The sequence below is a fragment of the Hemibagrus wyckioides genome, linkage group LG18 (genome assembly GCF_019097595.1).
Source record: "Hemibagrus wyckioides isolate EC202008001 linkage group LG18, SWU_Hwy_1.0, whole genome shotgun sequence".
In the NCBI taxonomy this organism is placed as follows: Eukaryota; Metazoa; Chordata; class Actinopteri; order Siluriformes; family Bagridae; genus Hemibagrus; species Hemibagrus wyckioides.
The window spans coordinates 2,619,356-2,637,500 of record NC_080727.1 but is presented as its reverse complement, the minus strand read 5'-3'; the positions used below and the strand labels follow the sequence as shown (position 1 = coordinate 2,637,500).

Genomic DNA, 18,145 nt, shown 5'->3' with positions numbered 1-18,145 from the left:
GAGCGAGTTGTGGCACGTCCTTACTGTGTGTGTGTGTGTGTACACATTGTGTATACATTCCCTAAGCAGAATTTTAGGGGTGTGTCTTTAACTGTGGAGTGATTTATTAATGAATTTAAGATTCTGCACAACCAAAGCAAATGCCCATGTGCAGACACGTGACAGACACACACACACACACACACACACGCACACACAGATACTGCAGGCGTTTTCCCATCCTTGTTTCAATCTCAGTGAGCGCTACATACACCCTGTACTTCACACACCCACCTCACAGCGGCCATATTGATTCCGTACATCCTCGTTCTACAGGCAACAGGCTTTACACACACACACACACACACAAACACACAAACACACACACACACAGTGGAATAGACACAGACAGATAGATTGAATGAAAGAAAATTAGATGAAGAGATATGAAAAAGAGATTCTGAAAAAAGGAGGAGCATGAGAGAAATGCTATGGAAGGAAGGATGGAAGGATGGATGGAAGGAAGGATGGAGGAAATGAAGGAAGGATGGAAGAAATGAAGGAAGGATGGAAGAAATGAAGGATGGATGGAAGAAATGAAGGATGGATGGAAGAAATGAAGGAAGGATGGAAGAAATGAAGGAAGGATGGAAGAAATGAAGGATGGATGGAAGAAATGAAGGATGGATGGAAGAAATGAAGGAAGGTTGGAAGAAATGGTGGAGGGTATGGAAGAAATGAAGGAGTGTCAAAACAAGAGAATGAGAAATAAAACCTTGAGTGAAACATGATGAAGAGGATTGAAAGACTGATACATACAGAACAATTCATAAAAAGACCGAATGGTAGAGGAGAGACATTCAGAGACAGAGAGACAGAGAGGGAGAGAGAGAAAGAGTGAGAATGGAAGAGAGAGAGAGGATGAAACTGAGGTGACTACACAGCACTATTGTGTGCTTTATTATGATTGTCATGGTAACGGGGTGAAAAGTGGGGTCCAGCAGTGTTGGAGTCAATAGCTCTGTGTGTGTGTGTGTGTGTGTGTGTGTGTGTGTGTGTCACACTGTGGATTACGAGTGCGCCTCACTGCCTGCAGCTGAGACTGGATCAATACAAGCAGGAGGAGGACAGTCACACACACGTGCACACACACATACACACACAGAGTGTACCATCTCCCCAAACCCACACACGAGTACACACACTGTGCCGTCACCCCAAACCACACACACACACACACACACAGAGAAGTTATTGTGGCAGCTAACGTCTTGGTAAGAGCATCTAATTCTCATTCAATTCAAATCTAATTCTGATCAAATTCTTACCCAGGACTGATCCAGTACTGACTTATTCCTGATGGATGGATGGATGGATGAATTGAGGGATGGATGGATGGATGGATGGATGGATGGATGGATAGATAGATAGATAGATAGATAGATAGATAGATAGATAGATAGATAGATAGATAGATAGATAGATAGATAGATGAATTGAGGGATAGATAGATAGGTGTGGATGGTTGGACTAACAGATAGATGAATTTAGGGTTGAAGGGGTGGACAGACAGATAGATGGAGGGATGTATGTATGGATGGAAGGCTGGTTAGATGGATGGATGTAGGGATGAGTACTCATTGGATACTCAGTGGCAGCATCTGTGTGTGTTCCTGTGTTTTGATGGGATTTCATGTCGACACGTGCACACGACTAACCTTTCCCTCAGAACCACAGTCATACAGGCAGGTGCTTGTGTGTGTGTGTGTGTGTGTGTGTGTGTGAGAGAGAGAGAGCGTGGACAGACGGTTAGATTCAGGCCCACAGCAGAATTGATTGAAGGATTGATTTTAGCTTGTTTACAGTCCTAAAGATCAAATCATTCCCAAATCGCCGTCTGGGGAAACCGAGCCATCCGCACATATTCACATCCCATAATACTCTCATCTCCCATCTCCGAGACGCCAGAACACGTCTGACTAAATGAGACGGATAGCATAAAGGAACCGCGTGCGGAACACTGGAAGTTATCAAGCGGAGAACGCGAGTCGGAGGCGTGCCGCGTTCACGTGCCCTCAGCACCCTTACAGTCTGCCCTGAATGGTGCGTTCACAACCGCTAAAGTTAAGAGAACACTTCACTGTTGCTAGGCAACCAGATCCACGGACACCGCAAGAATTCCCGCCTCTGCTGGAAATCGGGCTAATCATTTCAGCTAGCTAGCTACTTTGACTAAAACGTCGTACAACTGATTTACACTCGTCATCTTTATAGCTGCGCAAGATCCGGAACGTTCCACGAGGTAACTATAAACAGATAAAAAGTACAGTGCATCATTCTGTTGTGCGCTGTTAATTCCTACATATTAACAGAGTGTGTGTGAGAGAATTTCCTGATTTAGTGGACAAGATTTGTGGAGTGTGTGTGTGTGTGTGTGTCCTGCCTGCATGACCATCTGTTGTATCTTTGATCTGTGAAGTGGACAGAGTCGGTCTCACAACAGCAACCTCCTATAACACCCGGCCACACTCACACACTCTAATTAACACTGTGTGTGTGTGTGTGTGAGTGAGTGTGAGAGAGATTTCCCTCTTTTTCCCTCTCAGTTGACTGATGCTATATAATTATTATTGTTTAGTAACTTCATTTTGTTATTGCTTTTATTGTTTATAAGGCCCAGAGAGAGAGAGTGCTTGAATGAGTGTGAGACAGACAGAGAGACAACATGAGAAAGATTGAGAGACAGTGTGTGAGACAGATTGAGAGAGTTGGACAGAGACCGAAAGAATGAGAGTGAGACAATGTGAGACAGAATAAGAGAGTGAGACAGTGTGAAACAGAATGAGAGTGAGACAGAAAGAGAGTGAGACAATGTGAGACAGAATGAGAGACTGAGACAGTGTAACAGAATGAGAGAGTGAGACAATGTGAGACAGAATAAGAGAGTGAGACAATGAGAGAGTGAGACAGTGTGAAACAGAATGAGAGTGAGACAGAAAGAGAGTGAGACAATGTGAGACAGAATAAGAGAGTGAGACAATGAGAGAGTGAGACAGTGTGAAACAGAATGAGAGTGAGACAGAAAGAGAGTGAGACAATGTGAGACAGAATGAGAGACTGAGACAGTGTAACAGAATGAGAGAGTGAGACAATGTGAGACAGAATGAGAGAGTGAGACCATTTGAGACTGTGAGACAATGTCGGAAAGAGAGTGAGAATGAGAGAGAGACATTCAGACAGAGTGAGGCAACATGAGAAAGATTAAGAGACAGATGAAGAGTGAGACACTGAGAGAGACAGACAGAATGTGAGACGGATTGAGAAAGACAGACAGATATACAGAAGGAGTGCTAGAGATAGAGAGAGTGTGAGAGAGACAATGTCAGAGAGAGAGAGAGAGAGAGCGAGAGAGAGAGAGAGATAAAGGGTTGAGCTTGAAGCTGATGTGAGTCTAATTGGGCCCCTGGAGTCTTGGCCACCAGCACACTGTCACACACACCGCCTCCAGCTTATCCTTTAAATCTTTAGCTGAGATTCTGATTCACCTCTAAACACACACACACACGCGCACACACATGCACACACACACACACGCACACACACACACACACGCACACACACACACACACACAGGGGCATGAGATCACATGATCTACCACAACATAGGATAAAATACTTGTGCATAAACACACACACACAAACATAGAAGAAAATAACAGTTACTATGGCAACCGCATCATCTCACTAACTGGACATAGCCTTTAGTGACCTCACTGATCTCCTCCATTCAAACTTTCAGCTGATGTACTGACTTAAAAATGGTTATCAGTCCTGACAGTGCGGGTTTACTCCCAGGACGTCGGACACAAGATGACGCTCGTTAACAGGAATTAACGAATTACAGAATTAATGACCCTCAGCTCGTCCTCGTGCTCTTAAAATTCAACAGTTACACATCTTAAACTTTGTTTTAAAATATCTTTATCAGTATCAACAAAGCTTAATTAAATATCAGGTGACATCCCTGATTGATCAACACACACACACACACACTTACTCTCTAATGTACAAGACTAAATATTTATCATTTTCTGTCTTGTTTTCTATTAATGAAGGAAATTAATTGGACAATTTACACTCCCCCCCCCAACACACACACACACACACACAGTCTGTAGCGTACACATTCCCCAGGTAGCGTCACACCATTTCAGGTAAAAGCACTCCTTTTTTTTAAATGGCTTTTTCCTGCTTCACTGCTTCACAATGGACACATTGATCCAGTTTACAGTAAAGACCAGGTCTGTACACCCAGATCCCAACTACAACACACACACACACACACATTCACACACACATTCACACACACAACATTCTCATGGGGAAAACGCACACCGTCATCAAGGGGATGGAAAAAGAAAACATCATATAAAATCATGGTTTATTGATTTTTAAGACGTGTAACACGTCTGTAATGACGCGTCGCTCCGTGGCCTGATGCAACGGCGCAATATCTGCTCTTCTCTTCACCCCCGCACGTTTCGGCTCCACGTTCTGTCTGAGCTCAAAACCAAGAAAACGAATGCCGAAAAAAAATAAAAGTAATTTTCCTTCATGGTGAGGTCAAGATGATGGAGGTTTCATTTCATTTGGGCTTTAATTGTAAGAGATTACTTTTTCTTTCTCGTCTCTGTCCGCCGCCGTGTGAGTCGGATAATCTCATCTCCCTCCGTTATGAGGGCGCTTCAGAGCGTTTTCGGGGATGACAGGTAGGAAGGTTTATTGCGTTACGTGGCTCGTCTTCATCGTCCTGGGATTTTTGCCCCTCCCCCCCATGCCGCCACCCATCCTCCCCGGGAGCAGAGATGACGAACACGCCAGGGGCTGATCGGATCAGGACAAGGATCCTGTTCGGAATCCAGAGTGGATTTGACAGATACATAAGATCTCAGGGTAGCGTCGTGTCAGAAGACATGGCAGTGTGTGACACCGCTGATTAGAGCCAGTGTGTTTCTGATGAAGGTTGAAATAGCGGAATTAAAGATGAAGCATTCGGTGATGATGAAAATGCTGAGTTATATGGTAAAAAAAAAAAAAAAAAAAACTGGTGAATGAACAGACAAGTAATCAATTCCTCTTGCGGCTCGGGTGAATTTTTCAGACTTGGATCATTAGTGAGTAACGAAGCAATTATTTGTGAGCTGCGACCATGTTTGAATACATTATTACAAAATATAATTTATAATTATGTAATAGTTTTTGTGAAAGGTTACAGAGATAAAATTCATGATTAGGGGCAGAGTTTTTTTATTATTATTTATTCATTTATCTATTTATTTATTTATTTATTTTATTTTATTATTTTATTTATGTATTTATTTAATTTTATTTATTTATTTAATTTTTTAAAATTTAATTTTAATTAATTTATTAATTTAATTATTTAATGAAATTTTATTTAACTTATTTCCATTTTTCTCATAGTTTTCTCAGTTTTTTATTTCACCTTTAATCCAAACCTGTAGTATTTCTAGAGCTCCACAGTCGAGGGTTTTACCTCTTTATCCGACCTCCAGGAACCTTCTGAGGAACCTTTTAGACGTGCAGCTCGAGCAGATCTGTGAGATCTAACTTTAAAAATCCCTTACCCCCAATAAAAAATACATCGCCATCATCGCAATTCCAACAAAAGATAGTTCTAAAGTGAATCGCGAGGATTGAACTCTGGCGTTCGGTGATGTTCATGCCCCGGAGCTGTAGATCTCTCCGAGTCAGACCACACCGGGAACCTGCAGCCCTCTGATAATACACAAATACGTTTTAAACTCTCTCTCTCTCTCTCTCTCTCGCTGTCTCGTTCTCTCTCGCTCTCCATCTCCTCTGCTGAATCCAAACCGCTTTGGAAAAACACCTGCTACCCGGATCGGGCCGAGGCGTTAGCGCTTTACAGAAAGTCAATATGCTCGGAGGCAAAGTAAAAAGGACTTAAATAATTGAGAGAGAGAGAGAGAGAGGTGGGGTAGATTTCTCAGGGAGGAAAGCAATAAAAAAGGGTTAAAAAGGGGAGGACATGATGACATGGAATCATCTCTGCCCAAGACACTGGATTATAAATCAGCACTGGACTTTCACATTCCCCAGGATGGAGCAAAACTCGGACATTTTACCCCCCAGTTTGATCACCTCACATTCACAGCATTCGGCAGACGCCTTTGTATCCAGAGCGATTTATCTCGTTATACACCTGAGGGTTAAGGGCCAGGCTCAGGGGCCCAACAGTGGCAGCTTCAAACTCTTGGCAGGATTCAAACTCACAACCTTGCGCATGAGCAGTCTAACACCTTGACCACTGAGCTACAACCTCCCTCTTCACCTGCTGCCCACCTGCTCAGATCTCACCTGTCAGCCAGTGAGATTCTTCTGAGACATGTAACTCCACCTACCCAATCAGACTCACATGATTGGCTAGCACACTGTGATTGACGGGGCAGAGAGAGATCACCCCCCCCACACACACACACACACAGAGAACACAGCCAGTTTAGCTACATCCATTACTGTTACCACGCTGAAATGTGTTTATTTATTTATTTTATTCATTGTACACGCTGTAAATTTTCCAGAAATTACACATTAATTGTTTCAGATGGAAGAATAATACATGGTTATTTTTTATCCGTTTATAGTTACATAAACTTCTCTCCTGAAGTTATTAAGACAATAAAACTGTAAAGCAACTGTAACGATGCGTTACACGACCGTACTGTAACTCCTGGAGTAGCAGAGCTAACACACACACACACACACACACACAGAACACAATGATTGACACACTTCAACATAGAGTGTCTGTGATAAATGTGTTTCTGTACACTCAGCTCAAGGTCACTCGTGTGTGTGTGTGTGATGATCATCTATATCTACCATATTGCAGTGGTTTGTCTGTCTGCACACATTATTTTCTTTTTTTTTTTTTTTTAGATTTGTATACTCTTGAATTTGTTACTATCATCCTCTCTCTCTTCTCTCTCTCTCTCTCTCTCTCTCACTCTCATACACACACACACACGCACTCTGATGTGGATGAGAAGCAGAAAACCAAGAGCATCTTCGTCTTTTATTGATCTCAGCCCCGAAGCTGTCAACAAGTCTTAGACTGAGAAACGTGTGCGTGTGTGTGTGTGTGTGTGTGTGTGTGTGTGTGTGTGTGTGTGTGTGTGTGTCAAGTTAAACATCCTCCAATTAACTGAGCAACTCTCTCTCACATGTCCAGGTGTGTTAACTTTATCTCCCTCGACTGGGATTAGAGCGTTTTGCGATTGTTTACATTCAGGATTCATTTGAAATGTTTTCAAACCAGGAGAGATTTTTTTTATTATTAATTAATTAATTAATTAATTAATTATTCTTTTTATGTTTTTAATTTTTTCTCCTCAGCACATCCATGGACATAAAGGTCCCATTACGGCCGTGTCCTTCGCTCCGGACGGACGCTACCTGGCCACCTACTCCAACGCCGACAGCCACATCTGCTTCTGGCAGGTGAGAAGACACTGATCTTTAAATCAGGACACACACACACACACACACACACACACACACACACACAGCAACCTGCTCAGTGTTGGACGATATAGAAAGGTTCTTTCTCCAGCTGTGTGTGTGTGTGTGTGTGTGTGTTTCCAGGCGTCAAGCTCTGTCTCCTTCTCCCTCTCTGTATTTCATTGAAGGCGACAGATCGTCTACACTATGTGTCTGTCTGGAGCGTGTGTGTGTGTGTGTGTGTGTGTGTGTGTGTGTGTGTGTGTGTGTGTGGTTACTGTATGTCTTTGCCCCTCAGTGTTTTGCATGTGTTGTAGACTAACCGACTCTGACCAGACAAACCCTATCCCTCTCTATCTTTCTTTCTTTCTCTCTCTCTCTCTTACACTCTGTGTGTGTGTGTGTGTGTGTGTGTGTGTGTGTGTAGGCGCTACTTTTCTTACACCTGCTCATGTTCAGATCAATGGCTCTCTGTGTCTCCTCTGGGTTTAGAATTGTGCACCTCCCTGTAACACACACACACACACACACACACACACACACACACATTACTTTTGCACAATTATTCTGTATTTGTTTGTTTATTTGCATCGTTGTTACTTTATTATTATTTATTTGTTTACTGACCCACTTACAGACTTAAATATTAACTCACTCAGCAACATACTGACTCACTTACTGACTCATTCACTGACTCTTTACTGACTCACATAGATCACTTAATGATTCAATCACTGACTCACTCTCTGACTTAAATATTGACTCACTCACTGACTCATTTACTGACTTAAATCCTGACTCACTCATTGACTCGATTACTGATTCACTGACTCATATATTAACTTACATAATGGCTCACCTAATGATTCACTCTCCGACTCAAATATTGACGCACTCACTGACATACTGACTCACTCACTGACCTATTTACTGACTTAAATTCTGACTCACCCATTGACTCGATTACTGATTCACTGACTCGATTACTGACTCACGTAGTGGCTTACCTAAAGATTCACTCACTGACTCACTCTCTGACTTAAATATTGACTCACTCACTGACATACTGACTCACTTACAGACTCATTTAATGACTTAAATTCTGACTCGCCCATTGACTCAATTACTGATTCACTGACTTGTATAGTGACTCACATATTGGCTCACTGAATGATTCACTATCGAACATAAATACTGACTCACTTGCTGACTCACCTACAGACTCAATTACTGACTGTCTTATTGTGAATCTTTCTGTATATCTTTCTGTATATAACTATTTCAGATTAAAGGAACCTCACTGAACTGACTAAAATATTATTATCTCTGTGTGTGTGTGTGTGTGTGTGTTTTCTCCAGATGAACACATCCCTCTTGGGCAGTATAGGAATGCTAAACTCCGCCCCTCAGCTGCGCTGCATTAAGACCTATCAGGTTCCCCCGGTGCAGCCGGCGTCTCCTGGCTCTCAGAACTCCCTCAAACTGGCTCGTCTCATCTGGACCTCCAACCGAAATGTCATCCTGATGGCCCACGATGGCAAGGAGCACCGCTTCATGGTGTGAGGAAGCTCTCATCAGCCCCGAGCTCAGGCTCTCGTCGAGAACTTCAGGACCGCGTACCTCGGAGCAGAATGGAACCCGGGCCACGTCCGGGAGCAGACGTTTTTATTCGACACTTTTAGTGTGTTTACATCGCTGGTTTTTTCCCCATTCCGCTTTTTATTTAAACCACTTTTAAATGTGTGTCTGGTAGTTCATTGAGGATGAAGGATTTTGGACAATCGACGTTGTCGTGAGGGGGGGTCAAAGGTCAACAGGGGACCTTTTTCAAGATATGAAGGGACGGATAGGAGTTTTCATTTCGTTTGCACATAGCAAAACAGAACCAAATGTGTTTCTGGCACATAACCTGATCTCCCTGGGGCCCCTGTGCCCCTGCTTTTGCCTAACCCCTAGTAACCCTGTGATCGGTGTCTGATCTCCTGCATGAGGTACTGAAACTTTTCTCACATTTTGAACCAGACCAGAATGGACCAGAGCCACTTCCTGCATAGGTGTCGATTAAAAAAAAAAAATCAGACTATTCCTGTTCCAGTGTAGTCGACAATCTGGACACTTCCTGTTTAACAGTTTCTCAGTAGCTTCATTTTTGCCATATTGCTGCTGGAACATTTACAGGAACTTGTTTTGCGGACATTCCGTAGCTGTAACTGGATAAAAATTGCAGCGATGTTCTTTAATAAAGGCGAGAACCTGCTTGGGACACGCTGCTGCAAAACATCAGTTCTCATAAATCTACTTCCTGTTCTGAATAGAATTAATGTAGCCCCTTCCTGTTTTGGCATGATCACTTTCTGCATTCCCCCATAGTCAACAAATCTGTTTCGATGCCGTTGGCTAACCCAACCCCCTTTATAAACAAACCCCACCCCTTTTTCATGCCATGTGGGCGTGGCCTTGAGTCCTGGTCTGGCGTATCACTAAAAGTCTGTAGTGGATGAACATAACCATATCACATATTGTTGATTCGTACATATTGCATCACCGGGAAGACGCCTAACGTAGCTTGTTGTGTTATTTTTGTTTTTGTTTTGTTTTTTTGTCGTAAACAGAACTGTTTTATTATTTTGGTTTCGTCTCGTCTCGCAGTCGTGTTTGTGTTATCGTGGAATATTCGCTAGTGTGTTGTTGAGACGCTGTATCGCTATTTATCAGAGTAGCTTTTCTTATCTGGGCTTCGGAGTTAGCGTGTGTTGCTAATGTTGACAAGCCTGCTACTACACACACACACACACACTCTCATATACCATGTGCTGTAGATATTTGGCTCAGAATAAATGAAGGTACAAAAGACTATTTTCGACAAATGTTTGTGTGTGTGTGTGTGTGTGTGTGTGTGTGGATATTGAATGATGGAGGTAGTAGTTGCTCTCATGACCTCTGACATCTGGCCTGATGAGGAAGAGAGAGAGAGAGAGAAGAATGAAGAATGAAAATGTACTTCAGGACAGAGAAGCATCCTCCTTTTTTCTTCTTCTGCATTTTGACTCATCAGCTCTCACATCAGCGCATGACGTCTCTGTTTCTCTTAAATAAACGAGTAGAAGGAGAGAAATCAGTGAAGATGATGATGACGTTTATGAATAACTGGACGTCCAGCGAGTGGTCTGTTCTTCTATTGTCCTTCTCCTTTTGTACAGTACAGATACAATAGATGTACACACACACACACACACACACACACACAAGGGAAACACTTTCAGTGTACGGAGATATTTGAATACTTTAGTTAATAAAGCCTTTATTACAGTGTAATACAGTGTTATTACAGCCTTATAACTGATTTATAAACATGTGGCTCAAAAATATTCAGACGAAATTAATACAAAATTCCAACCAAAATAGAAAATCAGCCACTGGACAATCTAGAATTGTTAAAGTCCGAGTAGAAGAACGGATCAACAGCCAGTCTGTTTCAGTGAGTGTGTAATAATTAGAGGATTAATACAAATTAATCCAAAATATAAAATAGAGACTTAATCACAGATTTTTTTTTTTTAATGAATCTGGTTGATCTCACAATGCTGTAAAAAAAAACACTAAAAACATTTACACTCCTGAATCTCTTGATTTTTATTTCTTTTATTTAAAAGAAAATTTGTTTTTGTTTTATAGCATCATTTTTTGGCATTTATTTATTTATTTATTTAGAGGTTTGTGTTTAGGGTTTTTTTCTGTATCAAAATTTTTTTTTTGTGATTTTTTTATTTGTTTGTTTTTATATTGAACTTATAAAAAGTTCTAAAACTTTTTTACATTTATTTATTTGGTTGTTTATTTGCTTCATTTCCTTTAAAAAATTAATTAATTTTTTTTTTTTTGGGGGGGGGGTTAGGGTTTTAGGCATTTTAGAATATAGAAATATAAAATATAGAAATTTAATTTTTTTTTATTTGCAAAAATATGATTTGGACATTTTTTCGCGTGTCTCAGACTCAAGAATCGATGAAATCGATCGAGTGGAACGATGAAATAATTCGACTTTATATTCTCTTTAAAGGTTACATACGTCTAACATTCATATATTTACTACGTCGTCATTACTACTGGACTTACAATGTTTATTACACTGTAATAAGGGCTTTGTAGAACTACAGGGTGACTGAATTAGGTGCTGAGAGTTTCCTCAACGCACGCACACACACACACACACACACACACACACACACACACACACACACCACACACACACACCGCACACACATCTGTCTCGTGACTTAATATATTTATGAGAAATCTTTCCATCACTCACAGCACCTGTGTGAGATGTGTGTATGGGTATGTGTGTGTATGGGTGTGTGTGTGTGTGAGGTGTGTGTATGGGTGGGTGTGTGTGTGTGTGTGAGGTGTGTGTATGGGTATGTGTGTGTATGGGTGGGTGAGTGTGTGTGTGAGGTGTGTGTATGGGTATGTGTATGGGTGGGTGTGTGTGTGTAAGTGTGTGTGAGGTGTGTGTATGGGTATGTGTGTGTATGGGTGGGTGAGGTGTGTGTATGGGTATGTGTATGGGTGGGTGTGTGTGTATGGGTATGTGTGTGTATGGGTGGGTGGGTGTGTGTGTGAGGTGTGTGTATGGGTATGTGTATGGGTGGGTGTGTGTGTGTAAGTGTGTGTGAGGTGTGTGTATGGGTATGTGTGTGTATGGGTGGGTGAGTGTGTGTGTGAGGTGTGTGTATGGGTATGTGTATGGGTGGGTGTGTGTGAGGTGTGTGTATGGGTGGGTGTGTGTGTGTGTGAGGTGTGTGTATGGGTGGGTGGGTGTGTGTGTGAGGTGTGTGTATGGGTATGTGTATGGGTGGGTGTGTGTGTGTGTGAGGTGTGTGTATGGGTGGGTGGGTGTGTGTGTGAGGTGTGTGTATGGGTATGTGTATGGGTGGGTGTGTGTGTGTAAGTGTGTGTGAGGTGTGTGTATGGGTATGTGTGTGTATGGGTGGGTGAGTGTGTGTGTGAGGTGTGTGTATATGTGTGTGTGTGTGTGTGTAAGTGTGTGTGAGGTGTGTGTTCGACTGCTAACATTTACTGAATATATTGAACTGTACTGTAAAGCTGTGTTTGAAGATGACGCTGTTGGTTGTGTACAACTCTGTGTTCAATAAAATGAAAGATATCTGACATGAGTTTTCAAGGTGACTCCACACACACACACACACACGTACACACACACGTACACACACGTACGGAAAGCACAGACGGAGCGGAGACGCGTTCAGACGCTCGATATCGAAGCCGTCTGGCGTGAAGACGGCGTCAGAATCGACGTGTGGATGCAAACGTTCGAGCGTTCCTAATTTAAATATTCATATGAAATGTTTACTCTTTTATCTTTACAGTAAAGTTATGAGTGGAAGTTTTACACAGATGAAGGACAAACCTTCCATTTATAGCAACAAGATGATTAATATGTTGATGTTCTGTGATGTTTGTTTATTACCACAGGTAACAGAAATGGTCTGGGGTTTTAATAGTAAAATAAATTTGTGAAAAAAAAAATACAGACAGACAGAAAGACAGGTAGGTAGGTAGATAGACAGATACACAGACAGATAGATAGATAGATAGATAGATAGATAGATAGATAGATAGATAGATAGATAGATAGATAGAAATGCTCACTAATTGAATTGCATTTTTTAAAAAATTAAGAACATAAATTCATTAATTAAAAAAAAACTCATGGAGAACTAAGCTTAAGCTTTCAGGCTGTTCTAGGAAAATAATCAACAACACCAAGTTGCCAGTTTTCTCTTATTAACGAAATGCATTCACAGATTAGAGATCTTTTTTATTTTATTTTATTTTATTTTATTTTGTTATTTTATTTTTTAATTAATTCATTTATTTCCTCTTATTCTTCTTCTTATTTCTTTTTATTTTATCTTATATAAAATCTATCTATAACTCTTATTATTCCTTACTAATTGTTGTGTTGTGTTCAAAACAAAAAAGAAAGAAAAGAAATACATTCGCTCTTTTTTTTATCCGTTTATAGTTATTTGAAATGTTGTCGAAAAAACCCACAGAACAAGTTGAGTTGATGAAGTCGGACACAGAGCCGACACTAACCATTTTATCTGTTAAAGAATGAGACACTTTTTATCCGTTTATTGTTACGTTCAACGTTGCCTTCTCGTTCATGCAGAGATAATCATCTGTTCCCTCACCAGCATCTCTCTCTCAGCTGTCTCGAAGTCCATAAAATAACGTTAGTAAAAAGAAACAAAAAGCTTTTCTTTGTATAGAAAATAAATCCGACCAATCAGATTCGAGAATGTGACAGCAGCGTGATCTGAGATATTATATCACCAGAATAAAAGGATGTTTCCTTCGCCACCGTCTGGCGAGTTTTTAAGAAAAATTCAAAGGATTCATTTTGACCGAGACGGGAAGCGAAGCGAGTTAATGTTTTAATGTCCGAGTTCCTCTCGGCTCTCAGACTGTCGATGTTCCGATGTTTCAAAGCAGCCGCTGAAGATTAAAGTTAAAAATGCAGACGAGAAACAGTCCATCTCCAATCGAACCCACAGCCTAATGACCTCTCTCTGCTCTCCGATGAGTCTCTGTGGTTTAATTAAAGCTTACAGATCAGACATCAAAACCCCACTTCATCACCACCACCATCATCATCCTCATCATCGTCATCGTCATCATCATCATCTGCAGCGGCTCTGAGAGATCAGACTGAAGCGTTAATCACAGGACGTCTTGTCGATAATGTAACTCGTGAGTTATTACTCATTAACGAGCGTCTAACGAGCGGATGTTGTTCCGTCTTTAATGAATAAGGAAGCGCGTGTGAATATTAACGCACTCCAAATTAATTCAGCTCCGGATTCCTGGGAAATCAACAGACAGCTAACAGATGTGCCAACATCGCTAACGAGACAGTGCTAGCATAAGGTAGCTGTGAACGTAGTGGAGATCTGCCTGTGGTTACAGAAATCCACATCTTCCTTTAACACGTTTTTCACGTGCAGTTGCTTTTCCACGTGTCATTTTAAAGATTCATATTTTAGAATTTTTTACAACAGATATTTATTTCTACACGATATTTATATATATTTTTTATTTATATTTTATTTTATTATACTGTTATTACATTTATTTTCATATACATTAATATACATGCATATTATTATCCTCTTTTTTGTTGCAAATTATGAATATATTTTTTATATATTAAAATATTTCCTTATTTTCACATTACAAATTTATTTCAATTATTTATTTCCTATTAGTACAATAAGCTTTTTTTTAAATTACTAATTTATTTTCATTTGATTTTTGATTTTCCTTTTTTTTAATGTGATTTATTTATTTATTTTTTACATGTTAATTGCTATTTGTTTATTTGGTTTTATTTATCACATAATTTGATACAAATAAATTCAGGGCTTAACATCATTTTCACGCCTGAAACACGTGATCATGTGAAACATCCATGAGGGAGTTTTTTATCTAACTGATGGAGAAGTCGAGTTGTGTGGATTAACTGTGTTAATTGTGGAGCAGCAGCCCCGCCCCCTTCGTTTCTATTGGCTCAGAAGATGAAGGTTGATGATTTCCCGGGTTAGATGAAGTTCACAGCTGGATGAAGTCCTTACTCACTTTAAAGTCTTTTGAAGAAGAAAAAAAATATGTCTCAGGAATGTCAAGCACTTTCATCATGGATTCTATGAATATGCAAATGAGAAACAAGCCCCGCCCCCTTCTCCTGGCTGACCAGTGCTACACGGCCTGTATTTGATTGACACGACGCTAATCTGGTGTCTATAAGATTCCAACATTCCCCTTTACAGCCAGACACAGAGTCCTGACTTCACGTTAGAGAGAGAGAGAGAGAGAGAGAGAGAGAGAGAGAGAGCAGAGACGGAGACGGAGACCCGTAACTGGCGAAGAAAAGACATGACACTAATATAGAGTGGAGGCCGACCTGTTCAGGATGACCTCTGACCTTTCACTCGCTCATCTCAGGCCAAAAATCAATAAGAGGCAGAAGCTGGCTATTTCCTCATCCTAACTAGAGCACCCAGCCCCGACCCCGGCACTCTAACAAAGGACACGGTGCAGGAGTGTGTGTGTGTGTGTGTGTGTGTGTGTGAAGAGCTCAGCTATCTGGAGGTGACGGGGTGTATAATGGGCTGGAAAGAAGAACGCTCGATCCTCACAAATACCAAAAGGTCACCTACAGAGTCACTGAATATCAAACTCACAACACACACACACTGTACTCTCTCACACACTGCATTGTCACACACACACACACACACACACACACACACACTGTACTCTCTCACACACTGCATTGTCACACACACACACACACACACACACACTGTACTCTCTCACACACTGCATTGTCACACACACACACTGTACTCTCTCACACACTGCATTGTCACACACACACACACACACACACACACACTGTACTCTCTCACACACTGCATTGTCACACACACACACACACACACACACACACTGTACTCTCTCACACACTGCATTGTCACACACACACACACACACACTGTACTCTCTCACACACTGCATTGTCACACACACACACACACACACACTGTACTCTCTCACACACTGCATTGTCACACACACACACACACACACACACACACACTGTACTCTCTCACACTGCATTGTCACACACACACACACACACACACACACACTGTACTCTCTCACACACTGCATTGTCACACACACACACACACACACTGTACTCTCTCACACACTGCATTGTCACACACACACACACACACACACTGTACTCTCTCTCACACTGCATTGTCACACACACACACACACACACACACACTGTACTCTCTCACACTGCATTGTCACACACACACACACACACACACACACTGTACTCTCTCACACACTGCATTGTCACACACACACACACACACACTGTACTCTCTCACACACTGCATTGTCACACACACACACACACACACACACTGTACTCTCTCACACACTGCATTGTCACACACACACACACACACACACACACACTGTATTCTCTCACACACTGCATTGTCTCACACTCCTTATTCTCTCTCGCACTCTCTCTCTCTCTCTCTCTCTCTCTCTCTCACACACACACCTCAGATCTTTTTCTGAGATCTTCTAGGAGCTAAAAGAATTCAGAGTTAAGATTGAACTTTTAATAGCAGCTAGCTTTCATAACTCAGTAAAAAAGAAGAACAAGGTAATAATTTGTTGTTTATTTTAGAGAGTTTTTTCCTTTGTTCAGGTTCAGATTGTTTCCATTCTTCTGCTCTGTTTGTAACGAAACTCTGAGCCTTTGTTGTGAAAAGAAATTCACTTCTACAGCAACAAAGAGAATTGTGTTCCTTAAACACACACTGACTGACAATCTGAAGAGGTTTGATGGAGTGTGTGTTTCCTCTCCATGGGAACATGGCTTTCTCTTCATCTGTCGTTTAGAAGAGGAGAGGAGAGAAAAATTGAGAAGAGAAGAGAAGAGAAGAGAAGAGAAGAGAAGAGAAGAGAAGAGAAGAGAAGAGAAGAGAAGAGAAGAGAAGAGAAGAGAAGAGAAGAGAAGAGAAGAGAAGAGAAGGCGTCCATTAAACTTTCCCTCACTACCTGTTGGTCTTTATTGATTTGCTCCAAATGAATTGTAACTGTGTTAATCTTCAGGGCGCGAGTCCTCTCGCTTTAGAGACCACAGTGAGTCAGGACTGCCCAGGGACCTCTGCACCGCCCCATTACAGCCCCGCCCACAATCAATGCTTTTACAGTGCGGGAGGACGAGAGTGAAGTGGCGAAGATACGAGGAAGCGAGAGCAGAATGCCCCGCAGGAGAGGAAGAGGAGGAGGAGGAGGAGGAAAAGAGATGGAGTGATGGATGAATTCGGGAACGTCAGGAGCGGACGGAGAGGTCCCACTGTCCAATCAGAAACGCACGCCGGCTGTTGATCATCTCTCAAGGTGACGATGACCTCTGACCCCTGCCGTGTGACCATTTATCACGGCCGGCCTTGCCTCCCCACCCCCTCATCTCCAACCAGCGCTTTACAGTCTGCAAACATTAGCTATTGATTTTATTGACTGGAAGCCAGCAATCTACAGCGTCGGAGTGCTGGATATATCCTCCTCGGCGTTCCCTCTCTCCTCTCCTCCACCTTCATCTCTTTCTCATTTTCTTTCATGTTTTCCCTCTGGCGTTGTTCCTTCATTCGTCACATGGGCGGAGGAGGAGGAGGAAATGGCCGAGGTCGAGACTTCTGTGGAGCGATGAGCGTTGTTACACCGTTCATCCAGAGGAGGCGCTCATGCTACCATCGCCTTTGTTTTTCTTTTTCTTTTTCTTTTCTTTTCTTTTTTTTGTTTAATATACGGAGGGAAAGACGGTTGTTTGGCCCGAGAGAAAGCAAGACTTTCAGAAAAAACACAGATTATTTTTTAGTTTAAAATAATCCTTCCATTTCTTCAAAATCTTTCACGTTTCTTTTTTTTAATATAAAATATTGTTAATATAGGACATTTTTTAAAATCTTATTCTCCCCCCGTATAATTTTTTTTAATC

General features: G+C 41.5%; 1 protein-coding gene across 3 annotated transcripts in view; it reads left to right on the top strand.

The window, feature by feature from the left end:
• Nucleotides 1–10,377, top strand: part of LOC131368943 (WD repeat-containing protein 7) — a 161,679-nt gene extending 151,302 nt beyond the window's left edge. For all 3 annotated transcript variants that reach the window (XM_058415201.1, XM_058415200.1, XM_058415199.1), the window contains 2 exons: nucleotides 7,417–7,521; nucleotides 8,881–10,377. In XM_058415201.1, coding sequence (XP_058271184.1) covers nucleotides 7,417–7,521; nucleotides 8,881–9,084 — 309 coding nt within the window. In that variant the 3' untranslated portion in view covers nucleotides 9,085–10,377. The remainder of the gene's footprint in view (nucleotides 1–7,416; nucleotides 7,522–8,880) is intronic.
• Nucleotides 10,378–18,145: the final 7,768 nt, after the last annotated feature.